Source organism: Sphaerodactylus townsendi, linkage group LG08 (assembly GCF_021028975.2).
Source record: "Sphaerodactylus townsendi isolate TG3544 linkage group LG08, MPM_Stown_v2.3, whole genome shotgun sequence".
In the NCBI taxonomy this organism is placed as follows: Eukaryota; Metazoa; Chordata; class Lepidosauria; order Squamata; family Sphaerodactylidae; genus Sphaerodactylus; species Sphaerodactylus townsendi.
The window spans coordinates 15,097,608-15,119,915 of NC_059432.1; the positions used below are offsets into that span (position 1 = coordinate 15,097,608).

General features: G+C 43.9%; 1 protein-coding gene across 1 annotated transcript in view; it reads right to left on the reverse strand.

Annotated features, from left to right (window-relative positions):
• The window catches only part of PARG (poly(ADP-ribose) glycohydrolase), a 112,512-nt gene that overhangs the window by 36,822 nt on the left and 53,382 nt on the right, over positions 1 to 22,308 (reverse strand). The window contains exons 10-11 of the mRNA XM_048505540.1: positions 6,318 to 6,397; positions 1,591 to 1,651 (exon numbers count right to left, since the gene is read on the reverse strand). Coding sequence (XP_048361497.1) covers positions 1,591 to 1,651; positions 6,318 to 6,397 — 141 coding nt within the window. The remainder of the gene's footprint in view (positions 1 to 1,590; positions 1,652 to 6,317; positions 6,398 to 22,308) is intronic.

Below are 22,308 nucleotides of genomic sequence, written 5' to 3' on the forward strand. Positions count from 1 at the left end.
CAAATGGCATCTTCTGTATGTCATTAGGATTTAGACACTCATTTAGAGGGCACTAACTGGACAATTGCTGCAAAATGGCAGGATTGAGACATTCATTTGATACCATTTCAAGATATATCTTCATGTTTCTGGTTCGACTGCATTTCTGGTGAGAAAATGTAAATTTGCCATCTTAGACAAGCTAGAGAGATAAGTAAAATTTTAAAAAATGGACTGCATGCTAATACTGAATATTGAATCAGACAGTAAAGGTCAGCCCTGCCTGTGTGCTCTCTGCAGAGTATTATATACATTTAATTGAGTAAAATACAATTAGCTCAAAAACAGACAGATCACATGCTTGCATGAGTTAATTTGCAAAGAGCAGTTATGCGCATGTCAGCAAATAAACCGGGCACTGTCTGATGAGCCTTTTAAAGAGAGTTCAAAAAGTTCGGTTATCCCCAACAATTTCTGGTCTACACAGTTATACCATTCATGGTTTCCCGTAAGTTAGATATTCATACAGTCAACAAATCTAAAACTGTTGACTGTCATCAGGCATAGTTGAGGTAACTATGGACACCCAAACAATCTGAGATCATGCTGAACTCCAGCATTTTCAGGAACAAAAAAACACTGTGTAAAAATTCTCTCCTGACGTTTCGCCTGCATCTGTGGCTGGCATCTTCAGAGGATCTGAAGATGCCAGATCATCAGATCCTCTGAAGATGCCAGCCACAGATGCAGGCGAAACGTCAGGAGAGAATGCTGCTAGAACACGGCCATACAGCCCGGAAACCACACAGCACCCCAGTGATTCCGGCCGTGAAAGCCTTCGACAATACTGTGTAAAAACTCAGCAACCATTAGCTTTGTGACAAAACAGTGTCTAATGCAACATTAAACACACACACGTGTTGAACAGAGGAAACACACACCTGGTTTATGCATTTAGATATATACTTAAAAATTACAAATTGTGCAGCTTTCTGAGTAAAGATCTATTTCAAACAATTTGATCTAGCACTGATAACAGACATCCTCAAGAGCTTTAATTAAACTTTTGGAGGGTCAAATGAACTAATTGAGGCTCACATTTTTTCACTGAGACTTAAAAGTCCTTACACTTTTTAAAAGGTTTTGGAAACATGGACATTTTGGAATTCTTTTATACCTGGTCTGGATGCTTGTTACCTGCCCCTGGTAAAGGGACTGTTCAAAATCTGGAATCCGTTTTACTTGTCAATTGTTCATTTATACATAAAGTAGCTGCATGTGCCAGAGGCATGGCATGTTTTACAGTACACATGGATTTGTTATAAAATAGCATTAGCTGTCCTTTTTCATGCACTTTATTCTGATTTTCAGCTCTGCGCATTACTAGGGAATCCCACATTTCACTTACTGCAAAAGACTTCAACTGCTTTGGTATATCTGAACAATCTTTAGTCACTTAAAAAGGGCTTGCTCTGGCATCTAACCTGCACAAGTTTACTGCTCACTTGATCAGGACAGGGGAAATAACAGAACCTAAAATGTTACTGGGATGTGGGCAAAATTACAACAGCCAAAGTGAAACCATTTCAAATTGGGTCATTTTGAACTTACCTTTCCCAGTCTGGAAATTCCTGTAGGCACTGCCTTGTGAATGTCACCAGCCCAGTGGGTTCTATAAGAAAAAAAACCCAATAGATATATATGAGTCAATATTAAAGATTATATAATGCTGTACTTTAGTGCATTGGGAGGGGAACAACAAATCATCTGTCTTAAAATCTTTAATCTCTTGGTTTCTAATATTACAGTATTTTATTTTATGAAATTTCTGCCCTGCCATCAAGGGAGCTAGTACCCATTTCTATGATTGGGGTGTGAGTGTGTGTGTGTGTCACATTTTGATTGTAAAACTTTGTCAGAATTAAGTTAGATGATTAAATAATAAATCCTAAAAGGCAGAAGGAAAGACACTTTTATTCAATTAGCCTTCGTGGACAAGATGCTGACTGGATATGAGCTGCCCGTCCTACTATGCTATCTGATGAAGTCCTGTTATTTCCCATTTATATTTATAAACTTTAATGTCATTGTGCACGTACAACGAAAATACAAACATCCCCCGATGCACATTTCTGCAGTCCTCACACCCCATCTACCACAATCCCCCTTCCAACCATCCCTACACAGCCACATCAACGCAACACCATGGAGTTCAGCATTGCAACAGCTCTAGAATAGAAGCTATTTCTGAGCCTAGTTGTCCTTGTTTTTATGATCCTATATCGTCTCCCCTCCCCCTCCCTATTTTTCCCTTGCATGCCACTCCTGGCTCCTCCCTCCCCCTCCCTCCATTAGGGTGGGTGGGCCTTGTCCAGATGTCGTGCTCCCTTCCCTCCCTTGCATGCTACCCCTCCCTCGCTCCCCTCCCCTTGCATGCCACCTCTTAGGAAGACGATCTTAAACTCTTAGGAAGATGATCTTAAACTCCAGTGTAAATCACATGTGTCTTCAGAACCATTGATACCCTGCTTCTCCTCCCAATGGGAACTCAAAAGAGGCTTACGCAATATTTTTTTTTAATCTCACAACAGCCCTGTGAGGTATGTTGGACAGAAACAGTCACAGAGACAGGAAGACAAACAAGGTCTAGTTCTCCCAGCAAACTTCCATGACAGAGTTGGCAGCTGACTCTGAATCTGCCACATCCGCGTCCAACACTCTGCTACGAAGTGAGAACTTGGTCTTCTCTTCCATTTTTTCCACCTACCCATGCTGTCGTCCCCCCCTCCCCCGATACCATCTCTGTGTTGTGCCGTCCTCTCCTAAAAGTGGATTCCTCCAGGCAGCCATAATTATTGACCTCTTTGTGGTGGAGGTCATGCAACTATTATTTTAAATTGTTATTGTTCTGATTTTACTGTGCAACAGTGGCATAGGGGTTAAGAGCAGGTGCATTCTAATCTAGAGGAACCAGGTTTGATTTCCCGCTCTGCCGCCTGTGGAGGCTTATCTGGGGAATTCAGATTAGCCTGTGCACTCCCACACACGCCAGCTGGGTGACCTTGGGCTAGTCACAGCTTTTCAGAGCTCTCTCAGCCCCACCTACCTCACAGGGTGCTTGTTGTGAGGGGGGAAGGGAAAGGAGATTGTAAGCCCCTTTGAGTCTCCTACAGGAGAGAAAGGGGGGATATAAATCCAAACTCCTCCTCTTCTTCTTTTATTGTGTTTTGTCATGTTTTATTGTACAATGCCCAGACTCCTACGGAGGTGGGTGGTCTATTAAATGGAAATAATAATAATAATAATAATAATAATAATAATAATAATAATAATAATAATAATAATAATAATAATAATAATAATAATAATAATAATAATAATAATAATAATAATAATAGGCACGTTGGGCGCCATCCCAAAAACATTAGGGCAGCACTTGAAACATCTTTGAATTGACAAAATTGAATTGACAAAATGACAAAATTGACATCTGTCAAATTCAGAAGGCAGCCCTGCTGGGATCCGCACGAATACTATGCCGATACATTACAACTTCCTAGGCCTCTGGGTGAGGCTCGAATTGTAATGAAGGCCAACAACCAGCTAAAGATCTGGCAGCTGTGAAATCTACAATAATGATGATGATGATGATGATGATGATGATGATGATATGATAATAAATAGAAGGCAGAACTATTTGTGGAGGAAGAACTCCTCACTTTCTGATCTTGGGAGAGATTTCAGGGCACCCTTCGGATTTAGGAAGGCATTTCCTTACTGTCTTTTTCTCCGTGAACAAGATTGTATTGCAGCAGAGGCAAGATGGAGCTTCAGAGCTTTAAAGTGCTGGACCAGTCTATCATGAAGCTCTGCAGACAAGAAGCTTTCTTGATAGATGTTTGGGATGGGAGTCCAAACTCAGTGACGATTATTTCAGATTAAAAGGGAGATACAGATGGGTTCCCAAAGACTGCGGAGCTCAGCTCCTCCCGGCCACAAGGTATGAATGGGGGTGGGGGGGGGGGAGGAAAGTAATCTTTTAAAATGTTCCCCATTAGAGCAAGAAGCCCTATGACTTTGATTTTTGAAAATAAATCTGCAGTGACAATGAAAGTAAAAATCAAGACATAAAGACTTAAAATACAGACCTTTCTGAGTCTAAAATGAACCAAAGAGGATTTTTGTTTCCATCAACAGGTTTGGCAGATGTTAGACTTAATTAAAATTAATTCAACAGTGTAAACTTAATGAGAGTCTGAATCAAGACTATCTTGTGCTTCTGGAAAATGTCTCCTCTGTTGTGCTACCAAGACACTTGGCAGTGAGCTGGCTGACTGATTTGCCAAGCTAATACTGAAGGGAATGAAATTCCAACCCAGGAGAGGAAAGACTCTTTGAAAAATGTTAAATAGAATTCAGTTACTCTCTCAGACGTTCTACGGCAGTGGTTCTCAACCTGGGGGTCGGGACCACTTTGGGGGTCGAACGACCCTTTCACAGGGGTCACCTAAGACTCTCTGCATCAGTGGTCTCCATCTACAAAATGGACAAATGTTAGGGTTGGGTGTCATCACAACATGAGGAACTATGTTAAAGGGTTGTGGCATTAGGAAGGTTGAGAACCACTGTTCTAAGGTATTTTAAAGTCTTAACAGTGATTTTGTTTGCTTATTTCAGAAGCGGTGCTCTTTGCATTCATCTTCCCACAAGAGGACTGCAATATTATGAGATGATGTTCCTCAAATTAAACATCAACCTTTCGAGTGCAGAGCTCAGGTTTTCAGCAACTCGGGTTTGTGTTACAAGCAACCTAATTACTATTTATAACAAAAGGCTTTGGGAATGGGGTGTTTAATTTCTACTAATTTTAAGGATGAATTACCATCTTCTTCTTTATTTATTAAACTAAGAAGAAAAAAACCAAAATGCATATTTTTCTTCCTCCGAAGAGATATTACTAGTTAGTAAGTAAAAAACAGCAACAACTGTAAACCAAAGAATCCCATCTCCTGTTATCCTGCTTACTGCCCCAGATAAGTGATACTGGTGAGGGTTTTCTGATGTTCCCTTCTTTCATCTCATCATATAAACTCTGTTTTCAACAGCTAAATCTTATCTCTTTTTTGCACAACATCTACATCAGGGGTGTTCAACTCTGGCACTTCAGATGTTCATGGACAACAATTCCCATTAGCCCCTGCTGGCAAGGCCAATTGGGATGGGAATTGTAATCCATGAACATCCGAAGCGCCAGAGTTGGACACCTCTGGTCTATATCATAAACACTTGGAGATGCGGTTTCTGAATAACCTCTGGATCTCCTGTTACACTTTCCACCTTCTTCCTGCAAAAGCAAGCAGGAGTCTTTCGCCCACTCTTTATTTCATCCCGGAGGCCACGTGACATCTGAACAGGCTCTTCAGCTGAGGCCCAGCTTTGCATTACATCTTAATTCTGCCCTGTTTTGTCTTCTGCTGCTACACCTTCTATTTGGAATATTCACCCTGCCTCGCTTTGCCGTGCACATTCTTATTCCTTTCCACTTTTCAAAAGGTCCCCAAAATAAATGCTCTGAACTCCTTGTGCATGTTGGAAAAGATATTGGTAGCTACCTTCCCTTTAATGACTTGCAACGACCTCCAAATATTTAGTTCTTCCACATCTCTTTTCGCTCAAATCCCAAACCCTTTCCCATTGTGTGTTTCATTCTTTCGGATTATAAGCTATGGTCAGGCCATCTATCACCCTCATTTTACAAAGCCTAGGTAGTTTTAGGGAGTTCATAATTAATGAACAAAAGTGACCTGGGAATGATGCACATAAAAGGACTCCCTCCTCCCATTCGCATCAGAACAATCGTCTTCAGAGGGCCTCCTTTGGGTACCCTGTCTTCAGGAATCAAGTGTGTAGACAGATATAAGAGACGGTGCCTTTTCTGCTGTGACCCCCGTTTCCAGAACTCCCTTCCCCAAATTCTTTGCCTAGCACCAAGCCTGTTCAACTCCAGGCACCAGGTGAACACAGTTATATTTGCCCTGACTTTTAATGGAGTGCTGATGATTGGCCTTCTGTTACCTTCCCAGATTATTTTTATGCCTGCCTGCCACAGCTCTGATATTTATTGTTTGCTGGGTTTATTGTGATTGCTTTGGTTCTGCTACAGCTTTTTGCTGTTATATGGTTGATTTTCCTGTATTGTTGTTACTCTTAGAATAATGGATATTTCTGTGAGATCTTAGCTGAGACTGCAGGATGTATGTGTTATGAAAAACATCATGGATCAGGCAGAACGACATAACTCATGGTACAGAATGACTAACAAATGCAAAATGTTTTACTTTTCTCTGTAACTCTTCTGAAATAGCAGAAAAGGGTTTTCAGTTTCTCAGGCTTCCTTGGTGAACGTCCTTCAAACAATCTGAGAAAAATAAAAATTGAGATAACTTGAGATAATTGAGTAGTTGTTGTTAAAAAGTACAATTAATTCCAGCAAACGGCTGCAATTCAGAAATTCAGGCAGCAAACAGAACTTAAAAGAAAGCTTAGCACTGGGCGCAGCAGTTCCTAATGCATTAAAATATAGTGTAGAAGTTTCTTATCTGGCACTTGATAATCCCGAATGCTTAAATTAGCCAACATTACCCAGAGGGAAAGCTCTCCACCCCTCAGCCATCACAGCACATGCCCCATGCCTATCTTTCCAGCCAGCTAGCCTGCTGCCTCCAGCCATAGCTGAGCTTTCGCCAGTGAACTGATTTTATCCTCACATGCCCGCTTTCCCTGTCTCAGGTCCCACTGCGCATGGGACTAGTCAGTGGTGGGATCCAAAAATTTGAGTAACAGGTTCCCATGGTGGTGGGATTCAAACTGTGGCGTAGCGCCAATGGAAATGGGCGGGGCATTCCTGGGCGGGGCTGTGGCAAGGACTTCAGTCTTTGGGCAGGAAACGAATGCACAAAGGCGCAGGCTGCCACGCACGCCGGTGCACCTCCTGCTAGACTGCTTCAAGTTCTGCGTGCTACTGCTGAGAGGAGGGGCGTAACTAAGGCAAAAATCACGTGACAAAATCACCAATTAGTAACCCGCTCTCGGCACACACAAATAATTAGTAACCTACTCTCGGAAACCTGTGAGAACCTGCTGGATCCCACCTCTGGGACTGGTGCCATGACATTTCCAAGTGAGGAGGGGCTTAGCTGCTGTGGATTTCTCAAAGTTAGGATCAGGCAAAGAAATAAGCTGCAGTATTTGGCACATTTGATTAACCAGCAACCCCCATTTCCCAATGTTTTGCTAGATGACACCGTGATTTCTTATCAGTCCTAATGGCCCAAACAGAGCAAGATACACACTATTTTCCTAACAAGATTGGCACTGATGAAGATGCTGGCAAAATGGATATGCCCAATTCGTAAGAAAGGCTAAAAACCTTGAAAGTTGAGCTACAGTAAAACATCAACCCCAAAAAGGTAAATCTCAACAGCGACATTGGTTGCACAATAAACACCGAGGGCTTTTCTCACAATACAGAGCACGCAGATGTCTACAATCAATAAATAACAATCTTTGTAAGTCAGTGCAGGTTGCATGTGGAACAGCTCATTATTGGGACTCCAGATAAAAGTAAAATCAGACCTGAACTCATCCTGGGATTCCCATCAAAAGAATCGCTTGACACACGAACACATGCCGCAAGTTGTACAGCCAATAGCAGCCCAGTTACATCATGTTTATTTATGTGATTGACGGGAGCTCCAGGATGAGTTCAGGCCTACTTTTATCTATGTCTGAATCCCCAATAATGAACTGTTTCACATGCAATATGCACTGACTGTTAGAAAGATTATGTTACTTATTGACTGTAGACCATGTGAATAGTGACCACTGAAGAAGGCCTTATGGCTGAAACCTGTATGGTCTTTGTGGTTATTAGTGTCAGGAGGCCTAAAAGAGAGGGATTGCTTTTGCTGCATTTCATTGTTTCACTGTTGGGAGGGGGTTAAAGGGTTACTGCTGTCTTAACTGTATTTTCTAGCTGCTCTGGGAAGTCTACACATCGCAGGTGTCTTCAAGGTCACTGCCTGCGCTTCCCCCCTTGCTATCTCCATGCATTCTCTGTGGAGCCCTCGTTCCCAAGGAGCGGGGTGAGGTGGCCGAAGTGTTATATGAGTTGTGTGTGTTGGAATTTGCGATTCTCAGCTTTGCTTCGCAGACTCATCTAAAATAAAGCTTCTGCTCTACAGCACGAGTTTGTCTTTTATTGGGGGTTCTGACATTAAGCTGAGAATCCCCTTTGAGGCTGAATTCCATGCGGACTTGCTTGCTGAAATTGCACCTTCTACAATTTTTTATTTTTTTATTTTTTTTCTTGATTTTCTGGACTTTATTCTTTCTGCCTGAGGACTTCTGTGTGTCAGCATGTCGACCTCGGGTGCTGCCGGAGGGGATGATACTCTGAGAGTTGAATCAGTACTCCTCCCCCTGGAGCCTGATTTAACCGGGTCAGACTCAATGCCGGATCCCTTGGAGGAGGACCTCGGCGTTTTGGCTGGATTTACAGTTTGCCTCGGTGAACTGCCTGCGACCAGCCAGCTATCTGGAGGCTCCCACTTTCGATTTTTTGACTGCTCCGTTGGGCCTTCTCCTGAGGAGTTACCGTGAGGCGTGCGCCAGAAAATGCTGAAATGCTCAGGGGATTCCCTGCCGTGGGGAACGTCCAGTGCCACGTGGGCGACAGCTCCCTTGGCTGGGAACTTATCCGACCGTTCTGCGGACCGTGCGGACCGTGCGGATGCCTCTGACACTGCAGCCTGGAGGATGATGCAAGCTTCCGAGGAAGCTTGGGGCCTGGAAAGAGAGGAGTTTCGTTGCACCATGCAACAGATGCAACTCACGGTGGGGCATTTGCAAGCTGCTGTACTGCAATTGCACCCTCCTGCCCCCGTGCCTGGTCCCTGCGCCCACCTGTGCCAGGTCTGGTACCCGGCCAGCCGAGGAGCTGAGTGTCCTCCCAGTGCAACCTGCCCCGCCTCCACCTGGGTTGCCGGTTCAACCACAACCACCTGTTCCGCCTCCTGCTCAGCCACCTCAACCGGCCCCTCACCACCCAGTACCGCCTCGTGCTCCGTTCCTGGCTCCCGTGCCCGGGTTGATGTGAGTTCCTCCAGTCTGGCCTTTGGGGGGTGCGTTGCCACGGCCACCGTTCATGGCCAGAGTTCAGTTTTCCCTATCGGTTTAATGGAACCCAAGATCTGCTGCCTGCTTTCCTGGTTCAGGTTAACACTCACATGTTACAATATGGGAGGCGGTACCTGAATGACTTTGAACGATGTTAATGTGAAGGTTGGCTCCCGAATCTGGATGGGCCACTTGGTGAAGGTTCCAGATGCGTGGGCCTTTTCTTTTCCAGCGCCAGGCTCCGGAACTGTACAACTTCCAGGAATTCATGATGGCTCTCCGCCGCCGTTTTGAGAGCCCCTTTGTTGGTGAGCAGGCTAAACAAGAACTCATGGACATGCGTCAGGGCAAAACTCCATTTGTGGAATTTGTTGAGACTTTCCGTACCGTGGCTGGCAGTTCCTGACTGGCCGCGATGCGGAAGAATCTCAACTCATTTCAAATGAAGTTACTGGCCAATAATCAACAATCCCCTGTCAAAGTGTTTGCCTTCAAAAAGGCCCTGCACCCTGACTTGCTTAACTGGTGCCTCATCCGAGACAACCCTCAGACCCTGATGGAATGGATTATTTTGGCTGGCACTGCAGATGCTAGGATGCATGAAGCGGCCACCCTGGGAGTGTCTTTGGGGAAGGCTCCAACACTGCCATCACGAAAAGGGGTTTCCAGCCCGAAGCCGGCAGGCTCCAAGCAGTCTCGTCGCCAGCTCACTCCGGAGGAAAATGCTTTCGCCCCATTCGCCGTTTAAACCTCTGTGCTCTCTATTGTGGGGAGGGGGCCATTTTGCCTCTGCCTGTCCCTCTACCAAGAAGGGGCCCCTCGCCTCCCTCTACACCCGCAGCTAAGTCGTCTAAGTCTGGTAAACCTGTGAAGGGAGGGGCCCGTACCGCTATGGGTCTCACGGCTGATAAGGAGCAACCGATCCCTTGGGAGCCCCCGCAAGCTGAACGGGTGAGTGATCCTATCCTGCTGCCCTTTGTTCTGACTATGGGTCCGGGTTGCCCAAAATTTCTTGTGCAGGCCCTTGTGGACACGGGATGCTCCCACTGTTTAATCCACCCACGTTTAGTACAAGCTTTGCAACTGCAACCAGTTCTTTTGACTGAGACTATTCGTTTTGATCAGATGGATGGCTCCCCGATGGGGGCCGGCCCAAGCACGTCCCGCACTCCCAAACTGTTGGTGGGTTGCAAGGAACATTGGGAACGCCGCAGTTTCATTATTGCTCCCATTTCTCAATACCCTGTTATCTTGGGACTCTCCTGGCTCACTGATCACTGACCCCCGTGCGTTGGTCTCTCAGAGGGATTTTGACTTTACTGACCCTCGCTTGTAGGAGACCACGTATGCAATCTGAACCTCCACGACCGCACTTGTTAGGTGCGTCTAAGGGCATGGCGTGCAACCTTCAAGCCCGGCCAGCAGTGCTCCTGTGATTCCTGCCCTTATCAGGATTTACAGCGTGTCTTTGAGGAAGCGAGTGTAATGTGCTGCCTCCCCATGTCGAGAGAGAGGCGGACTGGCAAGGATTGAACTGATTCGAGTGAAACTTCCCAAAGAGGCAGGATTTAGCCAATGAGTCCCCTTGAGGATGCTGAATTGAGGGCTTTTTTTGGACAAGAATTTTGGCTCGGGGTTTTATTCAAAAGCTTGCACGCAGTGCTTAATGCTGCCCCTGTTTTATTTGTAGAGAAGAAGGATGTGCGGCTTCGCCTTTGCACAGATTGCAGCATGGCCTGAAGCGGCTGTGTCACTAGCTCTAATAGGTACCCCTTGCGTTAATCAAGGTTTGTTGTCTAACCTGGGCTCCTGGCAAGATTTTCCTTCACAAAATTGGATTTGAGGAGAAAGCCGTACTATCGGCGTCAGGATGGCTGGAGGGCATGATGCATCCTGACAGCCTTCAACTTGCGAGATCTGGTCAGATTCGAGTACTGCGTTTCTCTCCCATTTGGCCTCCGCAGCAGGCTCAGCCGTGTTTCAAAGTCTGATTAGCGGTGTTCTGCGCGAGCTGACTTATTGTTCAAAGGGGTGAAGTTGTCTATTTAGAGTGATGTTTTGATCTATACACAGGGCGGAAGCCTCTCATGTTGCCTTGGTTAGAGAGGTCTTAGGCGAGACTCCTTACCCTAACTTTCCCTGTTTGTGAAGCTTTCCAAGTGGTGAATTTCCACAAATCTCAGATTGACTTTTTTTAGGTTACCGTATTTCTGCTGCTGGATTACAAATGGACCCTGCCAAAGTAGCTGATGTGCTTTCGCCTGGCAGCCCCCCCGCTCCCGTAAACAACTCAGTCCTTTCTGGAGCTTTTGCAAATTTCTACCGTGACTTTATTCCGAATTTTTCCTCCCTAGCTCTGCCCTGACTGACCTCCTGCATTACTTACAATCCCGCGGGGTGCTGCTGCAACCGCCCTGAGGGCCAGTATTCCCCAAATGGGATCCTTCCTGTCCCGAGGCAGCCTTTGACAATCTGAAGGCGGCGTTACCACATCATGAACCTGTTTTTGGCTCATCCCTGACCCCTCCTCGAAGCCCTTTGTGTTGCAGTGGATGCACCTCGGACAAGGCTCTTGGGGCTGCCCTCCTCCAGAGGGACCCCCCGCAGCGGGTCGCCAACCGATCCCTGTGCCACTACCTTTCCCGTAAATTTTTTTCTGGAGCAGAGCTGAATTGGACTGTGGGGATAAGGGGAAACCTGTGCTATGAAAGTTGCTCTGTCTGTGTGGAGGCAATTTTTGGAAAGAGGAGCTGAACAGCCTTTTGAAGTTTGGACTGACCAACCATAAGAGAACCACTGGCTGCTTTGTGCACCCCGGGTAGATCTGACAGCTAAACAGCTGCGTTGGGCTGATTTCTTTGCTAGATTCAGGTTCACTGTTCATTTCTTTCCGGGCAAGACCAATCGGTTGGCGGACGCACTCTCCCGGTTGCCACAGGGGGGTGAATCCTCATCTCTCTCTGTTCTTCCCCGCACAATCTCTCTCACCCCTCCCATTTTGGGCCTGGTTGTTACCCGGTCTGCATGCTAGCTCAGGGCAAGCCTGGACTGTCTCCTCCAGATCACCTCCTCTCTGCATTCCTAAAGGCTGGCCTGTCTCCGGTTGCAAAGGAGGAGGGGGGTGATGGGCTGATCTTACAGAATGGTCTCTGGTATGCGTGGATCTCTGCTGAACATTGTTCCCACCCTCACTTTCGCGTTCTCAAATCCTCCACCAGGGACATGATGTTAAAACTGCAGGCCATTTCGGCTTTGTGAAAACTCTGCACTTGCTCAGGAGGCAGTTTTGGTGGAGAACTATGCGTAAGGATATTGAGGATTATATCAAAGGATGTCCTGTGTGTGCCATGGCTAAGACGATTCCTGCAAAGGCTCAGGGTCTGTTACAGGACATTGCTTTGCCTAGTGCTCCCTGGCACTAGGCTCCCTGGAGTTTGTCTTTTATTGGGGGTTCTGACATTTAGCTGTTTCATGTGATTTCTCGTATTTATAAAATCTATTTTGGGGTGGTTATGTTTTAAACTCTTTTAAAGAGCAATGGCACTTAATAATACATACAATTTGTAGTACAACTACTAATAAAAATACATTTCCTACAAAAATGTGCTATGACTATAAGCATTTTTCAGTACTGCTAGTTGTTGAGGATTTTAATTGAATCAGAACCAGGAAGTTAGAGTCCCTTCCCTTCCTTGATTAAGAAAAAACTATTCTGTGTCCTAAAGAGCAGCTAGAGTCTTGGTTGAATTCGCTTTTCTGCCCATATGAGCAGACTGCTTATGAGAACAGTTACCTGTGAGGTCCACATGGAAATCTGTAACCTGCTTTAGTGCTGACTAATTCTAGAATATCTCAGGAGCCATCAAAACTCCCGCAATAGAAGAATTACTTTTATTCACCTACACTTCAGTGGTTCAGCCTGCGAGGAGAAACACAGCATCCTTTTGACATTCCTTTTGTCATTGTGACTTAAACCTCTGAAAAACTCTACTCTACGGTTATGCTTTTTTTCTGAAAAGGAATTATTTCATGAGCCCAGTAACAGATTTCAACCATAAAGGGAGTATGTGTGTCATCTACCTTCTAGCAGCCGGTACTGGTCGTGCTTAATTTGACTTTACACAAAACATAATGGCATCTCTGCATACAGATAATGTAATTTGTCCAGAGGGTAGAACGCTGCTTCGGAATCACAATGTCTCTGCTGGTGTTCACTAAAAGTAACCAGTCAGAGTAAAGAACCTTTGGGGAAACAGTCTCATTTTTTAAAAAGCTGTTCTTAAAATACAGAAAGGTTCGCTTGGACAAGAGAGTTGTGCAATTATTATCTAGTCAATTCCAAGGTCAACAAATGGTTATACAAACACTGCCTTCCAGTGAAGTTTGTTTTTCAGAGTGGAAATGGATTCAGGAAGGACTGCAATGATTTGGGAAACCGGCAACGCTTACATGAGAGGAAAGTTTACAGCTATAACTGCAGAACAGAAGAACGAAAAACTGAAACCAAGAAAATAAAGGACATATTGTGGGCGTAGGAAGAAGAGTCTAAACACTGCCTTGACAAACCAACTGTAATTGAGATGAAGCAGTTAAGGAGTCAAGTAGACATGTCTGAAACTGAAGGAATACAGAAGATACCTGGCACATTATCTAAGCAAAGAAACAGAAAGAAATTAAGAAGGTAGACAGAATTACTCACGTGGAAAAGGAGATACAGGAACAGTTCTCTCATTCTTAGAATTATATAGAAAAGATTTTATAACAGAAGATGGAATGGGGATATATATGAAAGGCATGCACACTGAGAAGTTTGCACTGGAACCCAGAGATATATTGACTCAAACTATTACAATTCAAGAAATATTCCAAGCCATAACCTTACTGAAAAAAGACAAAGCGCCAGGCCCAGATGGTCTTAATGAATTACAAGTGCATGGAAGAGAAATTAATACCGTGTTTTCGCGAATATAAGACAGTGTCAGTGTCTTATAAGACAGTATCATATAAAACAGTGTCTTATATTAATTTTTGCTCCCAAAGATGCGCTATGTCTTATTTTCAGGGGATGTCTTATTTTTCTGTGTTCTGTTCGTCGGGCATGCTTCCAAACAAAAACTTTGCTATGTCTTACTTTCGGGGGATGCCTTATATTTCGCACTTCAGCAAAACCTCTACTATGTCTTATTTTTCGGGGATGTCTTATATTAGGGGAAACAGGGTAGTACCATTACAAAAAGTACACTGAAGGAAAAATACTGCTTTCCTCATGACAAGCTCATACAAACCTGATTTACAAAGGTAGTGATCCAGCACTCCCACAATCTTACAGACCCATTTCACTGTTAAATGTGAACTATAACTTTTTTCCCTTCAATAACGGTGAAAAGATTAATGAAATGTATAACAAAACGTATCCATGCAGATCAGATAGGCTTTGTATTGAAAAGATATATAAAGGACAACGCCCGTTTTGTAGTCAATACAATGGGATTGGTGAAATAAGGAAAAAGCAGCATTTTAGTGCTAAAAAAGCGTTTGATAACATAGCCTGATCTTTCTTTGGTTTTTTACTGAAAATGCTTAGAAATCTAACTTATGGCTCCAGATTTATGGACTGGATGCAAAGTATTTATACAAAACCACAGCCAAATATCTTAATGAACGGAGTTTTAACTGATGGGTTTCAAACTGCAAAAGGAATACGTCAAGGATGTCCGTTATCTCCGCATTCATTCCTGTGCTAGAAGGACTGGCTACAAGGATCAGGCAAGATCCTAGAATTAAAGGACAAGGTGGATGGAGAAGAGTCTAACATGGAAAGCCATACGAAAGCTATACCTTTGGGTGGCTTAAGCCCATAGAGCCCAAGGGAGGGCTTGTTAGCAGTGGGGAAACTTTTTTGGTTTTTAGCCTCCCCGCATTGCTGAGAAGCCCTCCTGGAGGCAGCAAGGCAGCGCCCAAGTGGTGCTGCGACCCACCGCCACAGGCTGTGCATGGGGCTGAAAGTCTTGGCAAAAAAAAAAAAAAAGATAAAGGCTAAAAAAACACAATGGTTATTATATTTTCAACTAGTTTCCAGGTTTAATGTTATGCCTTCTGCCTTGTTGCATGGCAGATTTAATAAGCAAAAAAAGGCTAAAAGATTGTGCCCATGTAACAATGGCTCAGTTGAAACTCTGGCCCACCAATTACTACACTGTCTCAGATTCAAGGAAATCAGATCCAAGTATATGAATCTTACTCCTTTACATTTACCCCATCTCCCCGATTTAATTAGATTACGCTACTTGTGGGACAACCCTGATCCTTCTCTCTGTATGATAGTGGCAGACTTTCTCCTGGAAATTACTAAACGCCAGTAGATTTCCTTCGACCTAACATTTATTTCCTGTATTGTATATGCTATTTTAATCCGTTTTTTATTATTGTTGTATTTAAATGCAAAGACCACAGGACAGCATTCACGTAAGTAATTTTAAATTTATTTTAAAAAAACTAGTTTCAAGTCTAAGAAAGCAAATTAACACAGGTGTAATCGAGAAATGACAGAATTTGAAAAGGTGGTCATGAAGCATGAAGATTTAATAGGACAAATTTACAAACTATTACTTCAGTTTGATCCAGGACACGTAAAAACATGCATGGTCAGATGGAAGCAAAACCTTGAGGAAGAAATATCTGTTGAACAATGGGAAACCTGGCAGATGAAAGGTATAACATTTATAGCCAGGCAAACCTTAAGAGAACATTGCTACAGTATGTTTTATCGGTGGTACATCACCCCAAAGGGGATAGAGAAGATGGGAACGAATGACAGCAGGAAATGTTATAAATGTAAAGAAGTAGATGGTTCTTTTTACAGTATGTGGTAGATGTGCAGAAGTTTTAAAAAACTGGAAAGAAATTCATGAAGAAATTCAGAAAAAAAAACTAAAGATCAAATTTGCTATGGTTGCCAAGACAATTTTACAGGGCGTCTTCCCCAAAAATACTCCAAAAATCTCAGAAGAACTGTTTCAATCTATAACAGTAGCAGCCAGAGTAGCATTTGCAACAAATGGAAAGCAGATGAAAACCCAAGCCAAGAGAAATGTGGGAAAATAAACTAGAGGAATATGCAGTACTGGCAAAATAAGTGAACTTTGTGAATAAGTGACCAACCAAAGAATTGCAAGATACATGGAAAGTGTATTATTTATATTATTCCACCTGAAAAGCCTAAACCAGGGGTCTGCAACCTGCGACTCTCCAGATGTTCATGGACTACAATTCCCATCAGCCAATTGGCCATGCTGGCAGGGGCTGATGGGAGTGAAGTCCATGAATCATGTCTGAAAAACCACTGAGTGCAGGCCTGAGCTTAAACTAATGGAAGGATATTGCTGAAATGGTGCACATCAATTATCAATGAACTTCATAATATATTAAATTCAAAAGGGGGTTAAAGGGAAGTAGATAAACACAGTGCCATCCATAGGCTGAGCAGCTGGCTACCATGCCGCAGCCAAGTCACCCGCCACTCCCAAAAGGGCTTCCAACGAGGCTGCCACTGAGAAGTCCCATTGTCCCACCCCCACTTTACACCGATGGCTGAGGTCCCAGCAAGCATGAATACTACAAGATGGAAGGCAGGTCTACCCACTGCTGTTTAATGCGAGGTAGACCAGCCCTCTGAGTGGCTACGATTCTCATATTCTGACATTGTAGACCTCACCCTCAAAACAAACAGAAAACATAACATTTGTGTGGGATCACCAGGCAAAACAAACTTTATTCATGTGTTCTTTAACAGTGAAACTGTGTGGCAGATGAGCTGCTAGCGGAGGAAACCTCCACGGAAAACCTTCAACAAATGGAGGCAGGGGCGGAGAGTCTCCGCAGCGACCCAAAAAGGTGGGTACAAGTGAGGAAAATGATAGTAAGAGGTTTAAATTACTATGCAGGGAAAATAATACGTCTCCTGCTCACTGTTCCGTGCACAGCAAGCAGGAACCGACTTGACTTCCCCATCTTGAGGGGAAAAGATTGCTAGTTTAGTGATTTTTGAAAAACCTGGGTTGGGAGAAAAAACCCAACCCGAAGACATCTTGGGGGAGAAGGCTGTGCAGAGTTCCTCCCCAAAACATCCTCAAGACGTTATATTTGGGCTGTGCAGAATCAGCCAGTATTAGCCTCATCATGAACAGAAACATTTCAAAATACATTCTCGCACACCGTCAACCCACCAACCAGACCGCAAAGCAATTTCCAAATTGGAATCCGAGTAATTTATGAATGAAAGGAGCCAAAGTAAGCAATTGGACATTTAAAAACGCCGCATCCAATTACAAAGCTGTGCAAATCAAAGACAAAACTCAGCAAACCCAGATTTATACTGTAGTAATTAATAAATTGTTTGCTATTGCATATTTTCTTCCAGGAAGTAACGTTCACTTACTGTGAGAGGCTTCTACCAAATTAGCACTTCAATTTATGAGAGGCAGGTGGAAATTTGTATACAGTTGACAATTACTACAATTTTTAATGTATTCCAAACCTTCCAATGTTTGAGTAAATGCAGCAGTAACTTTAATAAAACTATGGATGTTAATAACAGAGACACACCAAGAGAGAATGTCAGAAGTCTTCAAAAATACACAAATGTAAACCAGAGTCCTGATAAGTCACTGAAATTTTTTGATATAACCTTGATCATTTATTTTGTTTGAGCAGGTCACTTTACACTGAATATGGGGAAAAGTTTTAATCATGTAAAATGCCTCTCTCCCTCCCTTTCCTCACACCAAGCTGTGTGGGTGTTTATATTTTTCCCTACTTCTAAACAAGTCTTGTGAGTCAAGGCTGGCATAAGATTAGTCTTCTGGCCTTCAACATAATCCATGAAACTTGCTTTTGAAAGAACTCCCTCCCTGCTAGAAGTTATACAGCACCTGATTTTCAAGAAAGTATATGCCAGCGTGGTGAGGTGGTTAAGAGCAGGTAGATTCTAATCTGGAGAACCGGTTTTGATTCCCCACTCCTCCACTTGAGTGGCAGAGGCTTATCTGGTGAACCAGATGTAAGGAGGTTGTAAGCCACTTTGAATCTCCTTACAGGAGAGATACAAACTCCTCCTCCTCCTCCTCCTCCTCCTCCTCCTCCTCCTCCTCCTCTTCCTCCTCCTCTTCCTCTTCCTTTCCATTGTGGTTGCTAATCAATAGAAAACAAACATCATAGATCTCTTTACTGTTCTCCCAGAATTTTTACAATTCTACACAAACTTCTTTCAAATTCCTCTTTTTTGTTGTCAAGTATTGGTTCAACTTCAGTTTCCTTAATGTGTTCAGTGGTCATAGGCAACATATGAACTGGTCCATTGTTCAGTTACGCTACTAAAAATTTTATCCATGCATCTCTGCACCACGACGGAACTGCCAGCCTTGATTTCTGTCAGCAAAGTGTGTAGAAGGAGGAGGCAGGGCCCTTTCTAGCCTTGAGGGGAGACTCACTGGGGCCACGTAACGCACCTGACTCAGTCAGGCATGGCTGCTTGCTAATTTTCAACAGCGGCCAGCCCACGATAGCTTGCGTGACGTAGTGGTTAGAGTTTCAAACTAGGAACTGGGAGGACCAGGGCCCCTTCCACACATGCAAAATAATGTGTTTTCAAACCACTTTCACAACTGTTTGCAAGTGGATTTTGCCATTCCGCACAGCTTCAAAGAGCACTGAAATCAGTTTGAAAGTGCATTATTCTGCATGTGCGGAATGAGCCCAGGTCTGAACGGTCACTGGGTGACTTTGAGCAAGTCGGATATACTCAGCCTGACCTGCATTGCGAGGTTGTAGCAAGGCTAAAATGGAGAAGAGGAGAATGATGTAAGGCTTTGAGTCCTCATTACGGACAAAGATGAGACATAAACGAATAATAAGTCTAGCTCAAGATAGGGAACAAACGAAAGTTAAGTTGTTCGGAAGATGGGAAGGAGAGAAGGAAGCAGGGAACGCTGAGCAGGCAGGGGTTGCCAGGAGGAGGGAAAGAGGAAATAGTGGGTGGAGGAAGAGAATAGAAGTGGCCCTTGCAACTCCTTGCAGGTTGCCCACCGCACAACTGGCCCCAACCCAAACAGGCTGGTACTGCTCAGTTGGCTCTGGCTGGCACCATGACATTCAGCCCAAGCTTTTTCAGCAAGAGGCTGACAGGGAGAGGAAAGGAGGGTAGTCTTAAGACAGGAGGGCAGATAAAGGTGGGGTGGGTGGGAAGCAGAACAACAACAAAAATAATTCTAAACTCACTGAAAACGAACGCAGTGCAGATAGACTGAAACAAAAGCCATAGGCTGTGAGTGTGCAAGTCAGCAATACACACTGAAACACAATCTTACAAGCATAGAGCTCCTATAACAGTGATGGCGAACCTATGGCACGGGTGCCAGATGTGGCACTTGGAGCCCTCTCTGTGGGCACGCACGCACAGAGTTCGTCATGTGGGGGGCAGAAAATCACCCCCCACGCACACACACATCTAGGCTGGCCTGGGCCACTAAGCACGATGTGCGCGCACCACGTTGAGCAGGAAGGACTCGGCTGGCGGGCCTGATGCCTGTCCTCAGGGTGGCTGTTGCCTGAGGTGGGGGGAGGGTGCAGAGGAGGCAGAGATGTTAGAGAGGCATAGAGTGGCGCGTGCGGGACTTGCTAGAGGCTAGAGCAGGCTGGCCCCTGCTCAAGCGTGTGGGGCGGAGGAAGAGGGAGCCAACCGGTTTTTTTCTAAACTAAAACCTCAGCATTCAGGTTAAATTGCCGGGTTGGCACTTTGCGATAAATAAGTGGAGTTTGGGTTGCAATTTGGACACTCAGTCTCAAAAAGGTTCGCCATCACTGTCCTATGACAGCTTATGAGATAAGCCAGCACCACAAAGGGCATATATAATAAATCCAGTTTTTTCCAGTCAAAACCATAGAGTCAATATGGGTAAACCAAACAAAAAAGAAAGTGCAACGAGGGGAGCTAGGCCCCCCAAAGGATGCAAAAGGTCAAACCAGTTCATTCGGTCACTTTCTGTATGATTACAAGTAGTCAGAATGAGACAACTCGTATAACCGGGTGGGAAGGACAGAAGAAATTAGGGCAAAGGGGGCAGTCAGGAAAGGGGCACAGGAGGTGAAACGAAATGCTCCTGCAAGTCCTTGTGGGTACCTTGTTTTTGCATGATTTATAAATACGAGAATTCTTCCATGATTGAAGCAGAAGCTAATCTTTCTGAAGAGAAAAACTTCAAGCAGCTTCCAACAACTTCATACACAAAGCACTGTGCAAAACAAATCCTGGATCGTGGCGGCAAGCCTTTTCTAGTTAATTAAGTAAATGAGCTTCAATTTCTCTATTTGCATAGAAAGTAGCTCAGAGATTTGGGATTCCCCTGATATCGCACTTAAGGAACACACCTCAACCATTTCACCTCACGGGCAATAGCTTTCCATATTTATTGCAGACAGCCAAATGTCAGGTGTAACATCATCTTCGACTCAGAAATTGCCACATCCGTTTTATTTAAAGGGAGATACTTTGGCGAGCTTACCCAGCACGTAACAGCCTATGCAGTCTACAGATGTTCTCGCCTGCTTCGACGGGTGCTGGGAGCCAGCAACAGACCATCAACCAATCAGTCAATAATTTATTACAGTTATGAAACAGCAGAATCAAACATACGACTTGTAGCAGACCACAAGAAAACTGTCTTCTTCACCAAAGGTTTCCACTGTTTCTGGCACATTTTCATGTGAATATGTAAATGACACAGGCTCACACAAATGGAGAGAAATACAGAAATGTGTGCACGTATGAATCCACCCTACCTACACATTTAATCTTATCTATACATGATTTAAGTTTCTGACAGCTACAAAGCCCATCTATTAGGAATATCATTCTTTCACAAGCTACATCTTACACCATAATAAATGTTACTCTGAAGGAAGTACAATATATAAATGCACACATATTCCCTCTCCCCTTTCCAGTGGTGACCATCTCAAAGAATACCTGCCAGAGATGGATCCTTAATCCAGTTTTTTAAGTCTTCCCACTGGACCACACAGCCCCTTGAAAACAGGTGCTTAAAGCCAACGTGTAGAAGAGGTATCCAGACCCACTTTTTATAAATATGAAACCCTACTTCCTAATCAGGTTACTTCAAATAGAAAAACTGACTCCACAGAGAATTCTCATTAACGGTACCAAATTGATGTTTATGGTAAGAGAGAATTACGTTACAGCTAAATCAGATTTCCATTCCCCTGTATAAACATAACATGCAGCATTACCATTTCCTTTCTTAAAACTGCTCCACACAAACACATATATCTTAGTTAGTGTACGCTCTCCCCTTATGTACAGCTTTTTAAAAAAAATCCACAGACCTTGCTTGTAGGCACTACGGGCGATGCCAGGGGTTCCAGGAGAGTTGATACTAGTCTCGTGTTTTTCTTTAGCCGTCAAGCTTGTTCTTACATACAAACTTGAATTCAGAATTGTGCTCCAAGAGAAGAAAATTATTACGAAGAACGGAATCTGAATCAGAGATTGTACTGTCGAAGGCTTTCACGGCCGGATTCAACTGGTTGTTGTGGGTTTTCCGGGCTGTGTGCCGTGGTCTGGTAGATCTTGCTCCTAACGTTTTGCCTGCATCTGTGGCTGGCATCTTCAGAGATGTATCACAGAGAGAAGTCTGATGCCAAACCACGGCCACATAGCCCGGAAAACCCACAACCACCAGTTGAATCAGAGATTCTTTTAAAAAATGCAGTGAACATTCACTGTGTTTAGTAAAATATGGCTATGAGAAGCTACAGCATAGAAGATGAGAGTCCAGCTATGATGTAAATTCAAAATAATTTTGTAACTCCAAATTTAGAGTCTACTTTCAGATGCATAATGCAAGAATACCAGGTTTTGAGAAAAAGGCAGCATTTCTTATTTAATTCTTTCATTTGCTGAGTTACTGTAATTAGACATTTAGTTGCTCAATATTTTTCTTCATAATTAATGTTTATGTTCTAACCGAAAGCTTTTTTTTTTTCCTGCGCAACTCCCATCACTTTGGTCAGTTTGCACCCCACACAAAGGCCTCCCTAAGTCCACAATAACAAAGAAACTACAGGAGAAGGATGTAA